At 46.3% G+C, this 17955-nt stretch overlaps 2 protein-coding genes across 3 annotated transcripts; both read left to right on the plus strand.

Moving 5' to 3' along the window:
• Positions 1-584: 584 nt before the first annotated feature.
• hivep2b (HIVEP zinc finger 2b) lies at positions 585-11644 on the plus strand. 2 transcript variants are annotated; one of them, XM_084684598.1, is made up of 7 exons: positions 585-765; positions 2878-6819; positions 7055-7212; positions 7720-7895; positions 7983-8081; positions 8217-9007; positions 9192-11644. In XM_084684598.1, exons 2-7 carry the CDS (start codon positions 3181-3183, stop codon positions 9615-9617), a joined length of 5289 nt encoding a protein of 1762 aa, XP_084540724.1. In that variant the 5' UTR covers positions 585-765; positions 2878-3180; the 3' UTR covers positions 9618-11644. The 2 variants fall into 2 exon arrangements, with proteins under 2 accessions (XP_084540724.1, XP_084540725.1); XM_084684599.1 differs by having other exon boundaries at positions 585-6819; positions 7055-7173.
• Positions 11645-12714: 1070 nt separating this feature from the next.
• On the plus strand, positions 12715-17423 carry txlnbb (taxilin beta b). The gene is made up of 10 exons (XM_084684600.1): positions 12715-12854; positions 13956-14212; positions 14315-14406; positions 14654-14824; positions 15101-15295; positions 15605-15724; positions 15828-15902; positions 16339-16431; positions 16535-16630; positions 16743-17423. Exons 2-10 carry the CDS (start codon positions 13981-13983, stop codon positions 17352-17354), a joined length of 1686 nt encoding a protein of 561 aa, XP_084540726.1. The 5' UTR covers positions 12715-12854; positions 13956-13980; the 3' UTR covers positions 17355-17423.
• Positions 17424-17955: the final 532 nt, after the last annotated feature.

Here is a 17955-nt window from a genome sequence, read left to right on the forward strand (position 1 = left end):
TTCTATTTCCTTGACCTACAGTCGGTCAGATTATGCTTTTCAGTGTAGCCTATAGGATGTGGTTTCCCTTTGCGCATCTATAAGGTGGTCCCCCTTTGATTCTATCAGCTGCCAGGTTGTCCCCAATTCAGGCAGCCAATTGCATGGACTGTGTGTATGGTTTTACTGATCTCCGATTAACATGTGGGAAGTGACAGAAAAGGTCGGCAGATATATTATTCGTGACGTTTGACGTGAAACAGTAGCGTTTTGTTTTTACAGACCTTACACGTACCTCTTCGTGTATTCTAGTTTATTAACAAATGCAAGTCATATAATTATTTATTGCAGCCTTCGTTTGACAATATTTTGTCTTTTAAGCGATTGGGATATTTTTATCTTCGTTTTGTGTAAAGTAGCCTATTTCCCGTCATCGAGAGATTAAGCAATTGCTTCTCCACCACAGACCACTGAGAAAGTGTCCTTAAACGTGGTGTGTTGTGTAAGCCCTCTCAGGGCCCCTTTGCTATTTTTGTGCCTTGGTCCGCGTCACGGTTGGGTATTTTCTCCGGTGACTGGCTCACATCAATAGATCTTCTAATGCCTACTCAGTCAGCCAGCCGCGTTTGATTGATGAGGTTTTATACCTTCCTGATTTTTTTCTTCTTCCTGATTTCAGTTTCATTCATTAACCAAAATATGCGGATAATGGACAACTGGAATATACAATACGAAGAATGTCACATGTGACCGGCAATATGGGACAAGGGAAAATACGACTGTCGGGTTTGTATGAGGGGGTTATGTTTGATACCTCGGCGGCTGTTTCTGTGTATGGGGAGGTTTTTCGGCTAACCACAGACCTTGAGGTTGTCTGCATTTAAACCAGGCAGTAATAGTCCATGCTGATGGTTGTTCTGAATGCTGTGTACTGGGCACTACAGTATCATATGATGGGGATTACACCCCAGTGTCCCAAACAGTGTAATCTGCTTATTATATTCATGTATTTCATGTCACCGTAACTACCCCTGCTAATAAATGCTATAGGCTCAGACGTGGGACTGCAGTATGGATGTTGTCCAGTTATACAGTAATTGCCTCATTGTTCTCTTGCAGTATGCTGTAAGCTATGTGGTGCTTGTTGTTGTTATTCTGCCATTCCCTATCGACTTGGAAAGTGCATGCACCATCAGAACCCTCCACCCACAACCATTCACAACACCATCCTACCACCCACCTCCTCCACAGTAGCACTCCAGTGTCAGTATTGTACAATGGGTTGATACAGCTCTACTACCTCCACAAGGCAGAGACAGATTTCTGAATGGGGGGCTTTGATGATGTATGAGCACACAAAGTCTGCCTGTTGAGTTAACGTGTTGTTCAGTGTTACATTGTATGCTCTGCATCTACATGAGTGTAGGCTTCACTCCCTCTCTCAGGAGTTCAAAGGTATTTGTTGTTTGTGGTGGCTTGCTAGAGCTTGTCTTGTCTCTTGTCTACCTCATTCCCTCCTCTCAATGCCGAGAAAGGATGGAAACAGCAATGAGGTCGTGACCTTGAAGAGAGCAGGCTCCAGGGGTGTACAGTGTTGTCATCTCTGACATCCCACCTTGCTTACCTCTGTAAACCTCATCTCTGGGCATCGCACTGGCCTAAGAGAGCCACCTTCATACGCCTTCCCTCTTTCCCTGTCTCTCCATGAAAGGCCCCCGGAAACAGAATGGATGACTGTGGCACAGTCTTCTAGAACCGGCGGTGTGAGGCCATTTGTCAGTCACAAATATTCAGTGTTGGTTCTCAGGCTTGCAGCTGCTTTTATCTAGACATCTTGAGAGTCACCTTGGATTTCTGTCCTCAGGTTCATGCCTGGGGAGCTGCTGTAACAAAGACGGAGAGAGAAAAGGAGTGAGAGAGCGAGAGAAAGAGAGAGAAAGAGAGAGATGAAAGAGAGATAGAGAGAGACATAGGATGTCCTAATTAAGGGGAACTCAGAGGGTTTGAACCAGATAATCTTGCATAACCTCGTTATAGTGCACACAGCCTATGATACTGAGAAGATAGAAGTAATGTTCCCTCAGAGACCCTGGCCCCTGCTGTGGAGCTGGTGTGTAAAGGCACTTTAGCTCAACAATGCCTCAGACTGGCCCTGTAATGACAGGCACAGACTCCAGTTGTACGTTGAAGATCATGGAAGGATGCTACTTTTACAAGACTGATTTTGGAGCTAAACAAGTACAGATCCTGGGTCTGTTAGTCGCAGGGTTAGGGCAAGGATTGTGTTTTAGTGTGTGGAAAAAATAAGCCTCACACAGGCTCAAAGCTAACTTAACCAAACGCCATGTTACGTTGTATGTAAGCAATCACAAGCACTACATGCACATGCATATACGTTCTCACACACACGCACACACGCACATGCACACACACACAGTTCTGCAGTAAATGTAGGGCATCAGCCAGGGGTAAGATGAGGTTGTGGAGGTATTTTAGAGTCTGGTTAAAAGACTGATTTTTCCATTCCATTCCTGCTGTGCACATTGCTCATTATACATTTTATACACCACTTTTTGTTTATTTGAAGGATTTAAAGAGGGCAATCATTTTGATTAGGAGACTATTAACATGTTTGATTTGTTTTCTGTCATCTTAGATTCTATTTTATACTTGATCTGAGTGTGAAAGAGTTATGTTCAGTTTGCTTTGTTTGTCATGAAAGAACTTGGAATATTCTATGATTATAATTATATTCTATTAAGTTATATTTTCCTTAGTTTTGTTTGTCTTCACCTGAGCAATCATTCTTAGCATGACTGGCTAGTTTCATGTTTTTATCAACTTTTTAACGTCTCATTTTACAAATTATAATTTCTCTCTTTCTTTGGTTTCTTTCAGATGTCCCTGTCCTGCAGCTAATTCACATTTCTGCTAATATTATTAAGATTACATAACAGACATTATCCGGAAATCGATCCTCAAAGAAGGTGACATTGGATTAACAGGAGTCACTTGAAACTACAGCTGAAGAGAAATGCTCTGTGTTGCCCCGGGGGAGGAATGTTGAACAGAGAAAAAGGACATCAGAGCCAGCAACTGTTCAGGCTATAAGAGGAAGCCCCTGGGTGGATTTCGAGGGGGAGGGACTCGAACCTACAACCTCCGGTGGCTCCAAGTGGAAACACATGTGCATCATCAGAAATGCCTCTCTCAGGGAAAAGGCAGCAGCCGTTAGAGGATCAGCACGCCCCCCAACCCCTCGCCGCAGGCCATCGTTACCATGAGCTACCCTTGTACACTCCTCAGGAAGACCAGTCACTTCCCTTCGCCAGACAGAACACCGTCAGCCAGTTGGCGTCAGTGCCATCCCTGGGAGGCTGTGGGCCCTCCCCCTTGAGGAAGTCCCCTAGTTTATCCCTGGTCCCCCAGCCACAGGGCCCCCAGTCAGGCACAGAGCTGCTATCGGAGGAAGTGTGTAAGATAGAGCCGAAACCGCAAAAGCCTGGAAAGTATGTTTGTGATTATTGTGGAAGGGCTTGTGCCAAACCCAGTGTGCTCAAGAAGCATATCCGCTCGCACACCGGCGAACGGCCCTATCCCTGCATCCCATGTGGGTTCTCCTTTAAAACTAAGAGTAATTTATATAAACACAGAAAATCTCATGCTCACTCTGTCAAAGCTGGAACAGTGCCATTTTCAGAACTGGGATCTTACAGTGCCAACATGGATCAGGGGTCCCTGGAAGGGGAAGGGGAACTGTATTCCGACGCCGAGCAGAGCTCAGACACAGACGAGGACACACTCACCGACTCTCTGTTAGTGGACTCGGAGGAACCAGATAGTGTTGCCGTGAAAACATCCCATCTCATGGCACAGAAACAGGGATCCACAATGACGCCGATTGAGGACGGCTCATCCCAGCTCAAAGAAATCAATGCATCTCTTGCTCTAGCTCAGGTCAGCCCTGCAATCCAATCGAGCGCCATCAAGCAAAGGCTTGCGCTGCGGCTCTCGGAGAAGAGAAGCGGCGACACTGACCAGTCCCTCTCCCTCCCCAGCCAGTCTAGCAAAGGCAGCACAGACTCTGGTTACTTCTCTCGCTCTGAGAGTGCAGAGCACCAGAGCGGTCCCCCAAACACCAATGCCAAGTCCTATACAGAAATCATGTTTGGGAAGTGCTACAGACCAAGTCCCAAACAGATGGCTGTTGTGACTTGCAGGGCCAACTCTAGCAATTCCACGCCTGGAGAGGGGAAGGGTTCAGAGAGGGGGGTATCCCGTGTTTTTACGCAGGAGAAAGAACTGGTTGAGTCCATCAAAATAAACACAAGGTCTTTCACGAGAGAGGAGATTAAAGATTCCCATCTGGACCCTGGAACTGATGCCGGGCCTCTGTTCCGTAGCAACTCCATGCCCACTTCATCGGCAGCCTGCCTCAGTATGCCACAAGGCCTGCGAGGCAGCCACTCCTTCGATGAGCGCACGAGCCCCGGAGGGATGAGGAGGCTCCGAAGACAGGCTGCCTTCGAACTCTCCGTTCATGAAAGCCACACCGAGACCGAAAACTTTGCAAACCTGGCTGAGAGCCCCCAGCTCGCACCGTCGGGGATGGGCGGGGAAGGTCTCTCTGAGACGGTATCCTGCGCAGCACTTCAGAAGCAAGGGCTGGAACTGGCGACGAGGAAACGTCGGAAGGAGAAAAGGGAGGAGGAGGATTCTGTTGGGCCATATGACAGGCGCTGTGACCTGTCTGAGGAGAGGCAGGACTTAGCCAGGCTTTACGAATCCCAACAGCTCAGCCGTGGGGCCGGGCACAGCGTGCACACTCAGCTGGACAGACACGACATGGAGGTCTTAGTCAGCCCTGAAGCCGTAGGAAGAAAGTCTTTAGGTAATGTAATTTCTGTCATTCAGCACACAAACTCATTAAACAGGTCTCAGTCGGAACCATATCAAAGTCAGAGGCAGGACAGCATTTGTTCACTGCAAACCGCAAAGCATGTTGAAGTGCAGGAGAGATTGAGTAGAGCTGAGATTATGAGGCATCAGTTGAGTGAGTGTAGACTAGACCAGTCATATCAAATGGGCCCCAAGCTAGTCCGCCAGTCCAACATCCAGGTCCCAGAGATCAGGGTCACTGTCGAGCCTGACACCCCAGAGAAAGTCCCGGAAGTTCAGGTGAAAGAGCCTGAAAAGCACGTGGAGGAGTTCCAGTGGCCTCAGAGAAGCGAGACATTATCACAGTTCCCCCCTGAAAAACTCCCCCCGAAGAAGAAGAGACTGCGCCTTGCTGACATCGAGCACTCCTCCGGAGAATCTAGTTTTGAGTCGGCATGCACCAGTCTCTCCCGGAGTCCCAGCCAGGACAGCAACTTATCCTACAGCTCCAGCTTTTCCTTTGACAGAGAGGACAGCTTCAAGTCAGTCTCCCCAGGACGACCTGATGATGGTGGAAAACCGCTGGAGTTCCTTGCTGTACCAGGAAGTGGCAACTCCCTCTTGGTCCTGAACCAGCGTCAGCAACATGAGATGAGACGCTCCTCGTCTGAACAGGCCCCGTGCAACCTGCGCAGGGAGTTCCCAGAGGCGCGCAGCATGTCGTTTGACTACGGCAGTCTGTCTCCAACGTCCCGGCTTAGGCATGGGAGCGTCGCTGGGGCTGAACAAGACCGGAGTCATTTGGAGCGGCAGGAGTCCTTGAACATGGACCCTGAATTCACCCACTTGCGTCTGTTTCCCCAGTGTTACGGCAGCAGTGCTCTGGCGTTGTCAGCGTCCGCCGCGCTTTCACAGCCCCTGCCAGGATCTGCCACTGGTAACATCTGCCCTCAGCAGCCCCCCTCCAGTCTGACAGTCCCTGTCAGGATCCAGACACATGTGCCGTGCTTTGGTAGCATCACCTACACCACCGTGTCTCAGATTTTGGACAGTCACCACAAGAACCAAGGTCTCGGTTCCACCACAGTCTCTTGTCAGCCTGTATTAGGTTACACCAGAGGACTTCCCTCTGAGCCACTAACAGTTCAGATTCTCGATCTGTCCCTGGCCAAGCTGAAGACGGGCATTCCTCTATCCCTGACCTCCAGGACTATCTCAACCACCAATGCTTCCAGTGGGGGAGCCAGCAAGCGCGTGCTGTCTCCCGCCAGCAGCCTGGACCTGTTCATGGAGGTGAAACAGCAGAAGCGGGTGAAGGAGGAGAAAATGTTTGGCCAGATCGTGGAGGAGCTGAGTGCTGTGGAGTTGGGGAACCGCGGCATTACTGAGCAAAGGCACGTGTCGGAGGTGGGGAGTGTGTCCTCTGTGGGCTCTCAGGAAGAACCCCTGGGAGCACGGTTCACCTCAAAGCAGCACATGCTGACAGAGAGCTGTGATGTAACAGACTCAGCCATGGCTTGCTCTCCAGAGGAACCCAGCGCCCGGCCGCGTTCTCTGCAGTGTGCAAGCGACCCCCCAGAGGGTGCCATGGACACCAAGGTGAAGATGGATACGTCAGAGCAGTTGGTGCACAGTCAAGACATCCTGTTTTCCGACTGCAAAGGCTCCAAAGTGCTACCTCAGTTTCCGAGTCTCGGCACAACAACAGGTGTGAGCTGGTGCTATCTGAACTTCACCAAGCCCTGCAGCTCCCACAACGCGCCTCTTTCCTCCGTGTACGCTGCCTGGTGCGTGAGCTCGCACGACCCCAACCCCCCTGACCTCAGCACCTCGGCCTTCCTGGCCCTGTTGCGCTCCAAGCAGACGACAGATAACTGCGCCTACACCACGGCAGCTATGCATCAGCCAGGGACAGGGAAAGTGGTGTCCTCGCTCCTCCTGTGGAGACAGAGACTGGAACAGGTGAGAGACATCTTATTCCCCCCCCCACCCCTCCCTCACCTCCCTTGCCCTCCTTCCCCAGCCACTCCTGACCCCCCTACTCCCACGCCCCACCGCCAGTCTTGGCACTGTGTGTGTGCGTTTACAGCACTAAGTCCCATCCTTACACGCCGTGCATTAAAGCATTGTGTTACATTGTCAATATCCTGTGTGCTTAAACGGCATGTTAACAAGAATGTTTGGTCATCTGTTTCAGCTCCAGAGGAAACCAGAGCTGAGAGAGGTGGACCCCCCCTGTGGGAGGAGACCCAAGGACACCAGCTGCAGGGGCAAGGCTGCAAAGGAGGACTGGAAGGAGCGGGAGGCCCCGCCAAAGCAAGTTGCACCCACTCGCATCAAGATCTTCGAAGGAGGGTTGGTCACGAAAACATAAACATTTTACACATTTAGTCGACAATTTTATCCAGAGTGACTTACAGTAAGTACAGGAACATTTGGCACGGCCGGGAATCGAACTAACAACCTTCTGATTAAGAGCCCGACTCCCTAACCACTCAGCCATCTGATCCCCACAACGCAGGATAAAACGTTAACACATGTGTGAGGATTTTAGCATGGCTGATGAAAGATTCGATCTAACCGTGATATATTGTTTCCTGTCAATCACTGTCATTTGCAAAATGGTTTCAAAAATATTACTAGGTTTTATATCTCTTCTGACTGAAGATACACAGCTTACAATATAGGCATAAGCTGTTATAGAATTTGGAGTTTGTATAATGTTTGACTTCTTACTTCTAAAACTGACGTTTTTAATATTTAACATAAAGAACTCCCAGTTTTACAACTAAGAGGTGTTTCACACATTCTGTGAACCCAGCATTACATCGCTCCAAATGAAGGCCCGTCTCTTCCTGCCAGGTACAAGTCCAATGAGGACTACGTGTACGTGAGGGGCAGAGGCAGGGGGAAGTATATCTGCGAGGAGTGTGGCATCCGCTGTAAGAAACCAAGCATGCTGAAGAAACACATCCGCACACACACGGACGTGAGACCGTATGTCTGCAGGGTCTGCAACTTCGCCTTCAAAACTAAAGGTGCTCAAAGATTTCCCTAAGTCTCTTTGCTTATTTCACGAATGTGAAAGGAATGCCATTTGTAATCGTCAAATGTACGGCATACAGGAAACCTGACCAAACACATGAAATCGAAGGCTCACATGAAGAAGTGTCTGGAGCTGGGGGTCTCCGTCTCCCTGGACGATGCAGAGATACAGGAGTTTGGTAAGAACAATGGATGAATGCCTTCTTGGGCTGTTGTGTACTAAAATATGTATCTTGAAATTGCATGACAGCAGTTAGAAAGCAAATGGGTCCCCATAACATTGATGTTTATAGATGTGTTTGTTGACAAAACAGATGACCTCCAGTCCAAGGCAGGCGGACTGAGTGCAGCCAAGCACCAGTTTTCCGACGCGGACGACTCCGACGGCATGGACGAAGAAATTGACGAAATCGACGAAGACGAGGAGGAGGATGACGAATACGAGGGGGACTCTACTCCTAAAATGGGCTCCAGGAGTACGAGCCCCCAGCCTTGTGGCATTGTCTCTCTGTCAGTCACCGCCACCGCTGTCATCCACGGCTGCTCGTTCATCCCCCTGCCAGATGCAGAGCTCCACCCCCAACCCCCCTGCAGGAGGACGGGCACCGATCGCAGGAGCGTCCTGGCTGTGGTCGACAATGACCAGAGAGAGAGACCACAGGACGAGGACTCGCTGAACGCGCTGTCCTCAGACCAGACCTGCTTCCTTTTCGACACCTATCCTTCCTGTCTGCTGTCCCCGGGCTGGGAGTCGCCCCTGCGTGAACCATCTCCCTCCCGCCTCCGCTACCCCTCCCCCAGAAGAGAGCTCTCCCCTCGGGGACGCTCGTCCTCCTCCCCCCGATGGGACTCCGCCCCCCTGCGGCCCAGCTCTCCCAGCCTGATCCCCATCCAGCACCTCTCCCCGGCCTCGATGGAAAGGCCCCTGTCCCCCGGAGCGGAGCAGGGGGGGAGGAAGGAGCCATTGGCGAGGGGCCGTCAGAGGGTGGTCCTAAGGGCTGTGTCCCCGCGGCGAGGCTCGCACCAACACAGAGGAGGGGAGAAGATCAGGCACCAGGTCAAGACTGAGCTGGTCCCACAACCAGAGACCACGGAGATGGAGCTGGTATGTGATAGGAACACCCTTATTAATCTGTCTGTACAGATATCGTAAAATGTCTGGTCAGCTATATTTTAATGTTTTTTTTTACTTTCAAACATAAATTGGCAGGTTGTATTTGAGGGTGTACTTTCATCATTAGGAAGGTGTGAAGCTGTAAGGGCGCTCATGGTCACATGTTTTCCTTTAGGATCAACAGAGCAGCATACCCCAAAATCTGTCTGGTCCTGCCGGTTCCCCCCAGCAGAACCTCCTCAGCCATCTACCCCTTCACTCCCAGTTGCAGACCTGGAGCCTCCTCCCTGTGGTTCCCATTGGTGGGATCCAGCTGTCGCCTTGCTCCCTGCTCTCCTCCAGCTCAGCCCAGGGTCCCTCTCCAGCTATCAGCCCCCACACCAGTGACAGCCCAGGAGGAAGCACTCTGGACGGCTACGTCAGAGCTCAAGACAACGGGGAGGAAGACTCGACCCAGCCGCGTGACAGTCTCTCCCCCCACCAGGACTCCCTTGAGAACGCCCCGCACCTCACCATCAACAACATCAAGCAAGAAGAGAATGTCCAGACCTGCATGAAAGCAATCGCCTCCCTCAGCATCACCTCAGGGGATATTAAGTAGGCCCTCAACATAGAAACACCCTGGAGGATGGATACACCTCCAGTGTGCGTGGGTTCGCTAGATCCCACAACCCGCAGATCCCTCCGCCCATCCATGACCTCTTATATGACCTTTCAAGGCTTTATCTTGTCCATGGACTACCTTTACGGTTAAGAAGCAGCCATGTTGCTAGGGTCGCTAGAGACTGGTTTGATTTATTAATTCAGAGGCAGGAGTCCAGGGGACGTTTTGTGGGTAAATGTGCAATATGGAAAGAAAATTAAGCTTAAATATCCCTTTATTTGACGTAGTAGTTTGCATATAATTGCACAAACATTTATTGATACAAATATCTATACCCAATGTGCATACAAACAATGTATGTGTACTTCAAAAATAGACTGTTGTTTAATGTATTCATATCGAATGGTGTAGGGGTTTCATTGTTAAAGTAAGGATTTAATCCTAAGGAAAATGAAGAAAAAGGGTAGCGTCTGTATTTAGAAAAAACTGTCAGACCAAATTTTTTGTAGACCTGCTTATTGTGCAATTTGGTGCTTTTGAATAAGCCTCACAATTCTGTGCCTTTTTATTTTGCTTCAATGCCCTGTTTTGTCATAACTGAGCAAGAAGAAGTGTTTTTCGGAAGTAATTTCCAAAGTGTAGGAAGTGAAGTGTTATTGTCAGAGATTGCTCTTATCCATAGCCTTTGATTTGTGTAAACTAAACTGCTGATAAGTGCAGCTTCACTTCTGTTCTACAATCAACGTAAAATGTTTTACTTTGTTGTGTTTTCTCAGTGTTGTGGTTTATCTTTGCAAAATGCATGAGTTTTGTTATTGCACAATTAGAGAAATGTAATTATGTATAAGATGTCTTTATAACATTAGAAGATAAGCACTTATTGATCCTGGTAAATATTTGAGTACTATTTATACACTATATAAATATATAGATACCTATATGTCTGCATCGGTGAGCAGGCTGATATACCTTTTTAACAGTCATTGCTTTATTGGCTTAACCGATTTTAGTTTGTTTGTAAAGACCATGGAACTAATGAATGTGAATATGCACTTTCATCTAAACTTGGATGACAAACTGATTTGGTTGGTTAAGAAGAAGCTACAATCAGAATTGATTCAAATATGAGTTTAAACATTCCAGTTATTTGATTGATTTCTAATTTTCCGTGCGTGTTCGCCTGGCAAGCTCACATGCAGCTCCGGTAAGCATCAGGGGCTTGTTTTGTATTTATTTGAAGCGTTGCAAAACAACTATCATTACTGTTTTATGTACTGTGGTATGATTATGTTTAGGTGTCGAAGGTTTGGCTAGGATGCTCCAGCTCAAAACGTTTTTCACTTAAATGCATATTTACTTTCTGTCATTTGATGACTTCAGCTGTGGCGTTGCATCCTGGATCTTCTATGTGATTTGTTGGTATCTGTTTGAAGGTGTTTTGACTTCAGTTTAATGTAAGGACAAAGGGAAACTTCTATTCAGAATAACAACCGTCTACTACCACAGGGAAAGAAAATCACATTTACATCTTCAAAAGTAACAAACACTAGTTTGTTCAATATTTTGTAAACACATTTTATTCCCTCATGTTTACATTATGAATTACTGGTGTACTTCTCATTTTAGTTTGAACACATCAAGTCTTGAGTGTAATGATCTAAATGTTACCAATGTATAATGCCAACAGTGTTCAATGCTCGTTCTTGATTCACGGAAATGGGTGGTCTTCATTTTCCGTTCCATTTGAATTCAATGTTTGTGACTGTTAAAATTGTTTTATTTTGTATTGTATTTACGGAACTGGATTGTGCCTCATGTTTTCAACACTCCCTGTGCACATACAGAGAACATGTTATTTATCTCTGCAATGGCATTTTAAAGGTACATTTTGGGGCATAGTCGCTTGTTTAGTTGTTAAGCGTCATTATGGATAGTACGGAAGGAGTGCCTCTTTTACTCTAATAGGGAATTTATTGTTTGGTGCTCTACTTTTTAAGATTAAATTTAAAATTGTTTTAAAAGAAGATACTCCTAATCTATGCATGTGTTGAGTCTTATTGTTGCTTATTGTTATTGTTCCTACCCAAGATTTATACTGCATGTCAGTCAAATTCACACCACATTTATAGTTTAGAATGAAATGAAATCAAACTTTATCTGTTTAGTCCTTTTTACAAGACATGTTATACAGGACTGCACAGATCAGCACCTGTGCCTAAACCATCAGGGCACCCCTTAACGTCCAGTGAAGTTCTATGTTCCAACATGCACATAAGTCCTGAGGACATTCTTTCTAAATGAAGCTTCAAACACACTGACATCCTCTGGTGTGAAACAATCACTGCAATATAAATAAAACAGCTTCAGTAATTATATAGAATAGGCTACTTTTTCTGCATTTAACACTGCTGACAGTGAGATAAACTTGCAGCAAATACAATCTATACAGTATCACTTTGGGGATTAGGTCTGATCCATCCACTGTGGTCTGATTCTCCCGGTACGGTCTAGAGGCTAATCAAACTATGTTAGTTTTCTAATCTCTAAAGTAAATAATAAATACTAGATTGTATAAATTACTATTCAAAAGGCATTGCTTGTATTTCTTAAATAGTTTGTTGTCATCAGTTTCCACAAAAGTTTAGAGTTCTGAATATATTGGGTCTGCGAGGCAGTGCTACTGTAGGAACAAGGGTTTAATTCTCCCAGTTCTAAAGAGTAAGTTGCTAATTCTCCCAGTCCTACTGTAGGTACCAGGGTATATTCACTCACAGCAACTGCAAACAGCAACTATTATTCTCAGTAAATCCAATTCCTTTAAAGATATAGGACAAATAGCTTCAAAGACCACAAACGGACTACCCCAACATGGTGCTGAAGAATTCCCACAGAAGCCCGGTTCTGTCCTCAGTTCTCTTTAACAGGAAGTCCCTCACATCCTCCTCTCACTTAAGGAAGGTTTCTGGGTCATTTCTCCTGAGCAGGCTCGTCCGTTGTATGTGGGCAGTGTTATTTTGAGCCATGGCTATGTTCTCTCTCTCCCCTCCCTCCCTCCCTTTCTCTCTTTCTTTCTTTCTCTCTTTCTCTCTCTCTCTCTCTCTCTCTCTCTCTCTCAGAGTAGTGTCTCTGAGGTTTATTTTGGGGTTGTCTTATCACAGCTGTTGTATCTGTGGTGGCTGAATCTCTGGGCCCCTCGCTCCACTTCTTTCCCCTCCTCGTTCCTGTCCCGTCCTGGTAAGAGGAACTTCACTCCTTCCTATGTCTGATTAGGACATTTTATACAAGTTCATGGTGTAGAATGTATATTACTCTTCAATAACTCTTCAATAACTGCAACTTCTACAAGGTTTCCCGATGTCCATACTGTTGACCAGATTTTTGGGATTACTGTTCTTTCGATGAGCTTTGTATTGTAATTGTTGATGATAAATGTTTACTGATTTGGAGACAATGACGATGACTATGGACTGTTTGTCCTTTGTTTGTTTGGAAACAAACTGAAAGTGTTTCATGTTTTACGTGTCCAGTGCAACATGGACTCCAACCTTGTATGTTCGTTCTTGGAATTGACTACTTGGAAAGACAGCTACTTGGAAAAGGTTTACATTTCAGTTGCAGTAGCTATGCAAGACATCCAATTTAACTAGACAATGTGTATATTTAACTTTCAGTGGATTTGGTGAATATTTTTGAAAGTAATGTATTTTTGTATTTATCTACCTATTTTTGTATACGTGTAACTGGTTGTCTCTGCTGGATTTATCTAAAATGTAGTTTTCCATGGTTACTTAGTAAAGTACTTTGAAGTACAGTTCAGTTTTGGGGGTAATTAAAAAAATATTGCACCACACATGAAGTCTACCATTAACATCAACAGGGGGGATGTGAGTGTGGGGGAAATAAATAAATAACGTGACCATATTAAGTAGTTCCTAAAATAGTTTGTGGGCCCAGAACAGGTGCCATGTGCTCAACTTGTTAGAGCAGGGGGACCGGGGGAGTGGGAAAGCTGTGCAAGCAAGCTCGTTTTACAGAGATAAACAGGCTTGAGCCACGGGATAGCAGGACCCACCAGGACACACACGATATTGAATGTTGACAGATTAGATTGCAAAACGTATTTACATATTGTTAAAGTCCGAAGCCTGTTAGATACAAATAACCACTACGGTAAGACATTAGATAACTGGCAGATACTTTTTCATTGACTTTCATATGTTTCTGATCATTCACAGATTTCACCTCAAATCCTCAAAATAAAAAAGCAAATCTCTGGCCAAAAACAAACAAACATTTACCTTTTGTCACTAACAACCAATACGACTTTCCTCTCAGTGAAAGCCCTAGCTGTCACAGTAAAATGGAGACCGTTCAGGAGAGCAGCCCTGTGGAGGTGCCGGCTCCTGGGGGCCCGTCTGAGCCCCAGGTGGACCTGACTGACGACTTCCGCCAGCAGCTGGAGGACATCATCAGCACGTACCAGGCGGCTGAGGACAACGGCGAGCCAGAGGACACAGATGAGCTCTCCGGCGGGAAAGATTCAGGTGGACCCAAAGACCAGAGATTGGAAAAGAAGATGCTGAAGAGCCTGGGTGGGTTCTCTGTTCTGAACACACACAGACGTTCAGGATGAAGTGCACTAATTGTTGCATGGAAGCATTGCGCACTATTCGAGTTTTGATATTTCCATTCAGGGAAGGAGGCCATGCTTTTAATGCAAAGTCTGAACAAACTTGGGACCCCGGAGGCAAAACTGGAGGCTATCATTAAGAAGCATGCTGAGCTGGTGAGTGAGTCGAGACCTGTGGCACATTTGCTCTAGTACACGGCTGGGGAGGAAACTGTTACAGTAACATAGATATATGTGTATGTGCCTACGTGTGTGTGTATACGTGCGTGTACGTGCATGTTCTTCCGTGTGTCTGTGTGTGTGCGTGCTTCTTTGTGTGTGTGTGTGTGTACTTCTGTGTGTTTGTATATGTATGTGCTTCTATGTGTATGTGTGTGTGTGTGTGTGTGCGTGTGCGTGGCAGTTGGAGGAGCACCGGAGCGACCAGAAGCAGCTGAAGATGCTGCAGAAGAAGCTACTCCAGGTGATGAAGGAGAAGGACCAGCTCCAGAGTGAACACAGCCGGGCGGTGCTGGCGCGCAGCAAGCTGGAGGGGCTCTGTCGAGAACTGCAGCGACACAACAAGACCCTGAAGGTAAGTCTCCAACAGTCCAACTGTACGCTTCCTGGTACAGTGGGTGTGCTGATGCAGATACTGTGGAAAATAAGTTGAGGATTGAGACTTTTCGGACTCTGTGCTTTAGTTTGGATGCAGCTTGAGCGTCATATTTGGTGAGGTGTAAAACGAATCAAACACAGTTGGTGTGCTGATGCAGACACTGTCAAAACAAAGTAAAGGGGTGAGACGAATAGTTTGGATGCTGCTTGCATGTGGTTATTGAGGGTAACCGTGGGGCTGGTCCAATCACAGGAGGAGACGCTCCAGAGGTGCCGGGAGGATGACCTGAAGAGGAAGGACATCACCACTCACTTCCAGAGCACGCTCAGTGACATCCAGGCCCAGATCGAGGAGCACAGCAGTCGCAACACCCGGCTGTGTCAGGAGAACACCGACCTGGCGGAGAAACTCAAAGGGCTCATCTCGCAATACGACCAGAGAGAGGCGGTACAGGCCCACGTTTTAGCATGGTGGGAGGGCGGGGGAGGGTGGGGAGGGGTGGAGAGAGAGTTAATAATTAAATCAGTGTCTGCTCTCTCCTCTTGTTCTGCTTTAGTGATAGTCCTGTGTTATATAACACATTTTACTTTGTTCGATATCAATTATCACCGTCATCTGAATATAGAGGCCTATCTTACAATGGTGTTCTTTGTCCCGTTCAAAGTAGCTCATAGCTGTGCTTACATCAAGCACATAGATGTGAGATATTTTCAGTAAAAACATCTCATTTTGAAGTATTTGTCTTCTTCCTTGCAGAACCTTGAGAAGGTGTTCAAACACAGAGACTTGAAGCAGAAGTTGTTGGAAACCCAACTTTCACAAGCAAACCTGATCCTGAAAGAATCAGAGGAGAAGCACAAGATAGAGAAAGAGCTTGTAAGGGTCAACTGCACTGACAGGGGAATGACTGAACTCAAACGTGAGATAACATTCATGCAGCAAACAGGAACACGTATTCACAGACCTCCGTTCTCCACAGTTACTGAAGCAGGCTGCAGAGTGGAAGCTACAAGTCAGGCATATGAGAGAGAATGAAAACAGCATGAAAGCCCAAGTAAGTCATATGTCATTCTGTTATCACACATTAACTAGAAGTAATGCAAATAATTGTGAATTGTGCCAAATGGTTCCAAAGGTTTAAAATACCATGAGTGATACCATTACTTGTGCAAAATGATTCCAAAAGGTTACAATACCATGAAAACCTTTAAATCAAATTTAAATGTAAAACCTTTAAAGTCACAATTAGTTCAAGTGTCATTTAGTTAAGCAATAAGCCCCAAGAGGCCGTGTTTTGCGCAGATTTTAGAACAGGTAAGGGGAGTTTTTAGGCACGACGCGAAGCGGAAACCTTTAAAGTCACAATTAGTTCAAGTGTCATTTAGTGGAAATGTAATGTCATCCAAATACGTCCACCTGTTTACTGGAATGTTCTGAGTGCGTCATCTCCTGCCTTTTCTGACTTCTGGGATGGCATTTTCTCCCTCAAGCTCTCCATGTACTCTGAGAAGTTTGATGAATTCCAAGGCACCGTATCCAAGAGCAATGGTGTGTACGCAAGCTTCAAACAGGACATGGACAAGGTTAGTATCACACCTCTGGTACATGTGGCATACTATCATGTCATTTCCAAGCATGGAGACCACATTTTCTGTACACGGTTCATGTTGGACTCCTGTCTCCTAGATGTCTAAGAAGATGAAGAAGCTGGAGAAGGAGTCTCTTTCCTGGAAATCCCGCTTTGACGGCTGCAACAAAGCTCTTGTGGATATGGCTACAGATGTAAGAAACATCAGTCTGTATATTGACTAATCTTCTCGTTGAAATAACAAAAAAGGTTTCAAACAGGAAGTCATCATAACTGGTTTTCTCACTTTGATTCAACCCCATACAGAAAGCCCTGAAGGAGAAGGAGTTTGAGCTGTTTACTGTGAAGAACCAGAAGCTGGAGAAACTGTGCAGGGCCTTGCAGGAGGAGAGGAAGAGCCTGCATCAGAAGCTACAGGAAGCGCAACAAGGGGCCACCAACGGCGGCGAGACGACGGAGACGGTGACCACCGAGGTTCTGGAAGCAACCGAGGAGAAGACTAACCAGAGCCCTTCTGTTGCCACAACAATGAACGCCTCCGAGGCTGCCTCAGAAGCTGCCTCAGAAGCTGCGTCCGAGGCGCCTGTCGTCTCCACCCCAGTTGAGACGCCGCTGACGAGAGAGCTGGCAAGGCTGAAGGCAGAGCAGAGTCACCTGCAGGAGATCGCCTCCTCCTTCACCATATCCCATGTCTTGGAGCAGCTCTCTGAAGACACTGAGTCCAGTGAGAGTGTGGAGTCACATGGACACACTGAGGCCAGCCAGGGCCCTGAGGAAAACCACATAGAAGAATGTAATGGATGCCATGGTGATCACACCGAGGAGACAACCGTGTCACATGACCTCACCAACCAGGAAGAAACGCTGGCAGGAGAAGCTCAGGAGTTGAGAGATAAGGAAATGGAGAATGTTGACTAAAGCAGCAGAAAAACCTGCTGACTTATATTTCAAATAAATTCCTATGAATAAAGAACAACTGTACATGTGTGCATTGCGTTGTCTTTCTGTTTAGAGAGAGAACAGTTTGTGGTATTATGATCACACATGCTGCAAGGATAGATATGTTAAAATACACTATTAACACATTTCAATGATTTTTTATGTAGTTTATGATAAAAGTGTTTTACTTTATTGGTAATTTGAATGTTGGAGATGACGATTTATTAAGATATAAATCAATGTATGTATTAATTGATGTATTAAACAAGTCACATGGTAGTCATTGGTCACTCGAATTAAATTTCAACAAAATATATTCATGCCATTAATCTGCAAAATACAGTTTTTCACAATTGCTAAAACACATTCTTGAAACAGTCACCCATTTTCTCAAAACTGTAAACACAAAACCTCATCTTCAAGCACTATTTACAAAACCTCTGAATCCTCTTGCTAAATGAAACTTTCGCCTCAAAACAGTTTTACTTGTGCTCAAAATCAAACACTGCTCTCAAATCACAAACAAAGTGATCAAAATTATAAACACTATCAAGCAGTCAGTGAACAATACACCAAAAAA

Source organism: Hypomesus nipponensis, chromosome 3 (genome assembly GCF_054491055.1).
Source record: "Hypomesus nipponensis isolate SF chromosome 3, ASM5449105v1, whole genome shotgun sequence".
Lineage (NCBI taxonomy): Eukaryota > Metazoa > Chordata > Actinopteri > Osmeriformes > Osmeridae > Hypomesus > Hypomesus nipponensis.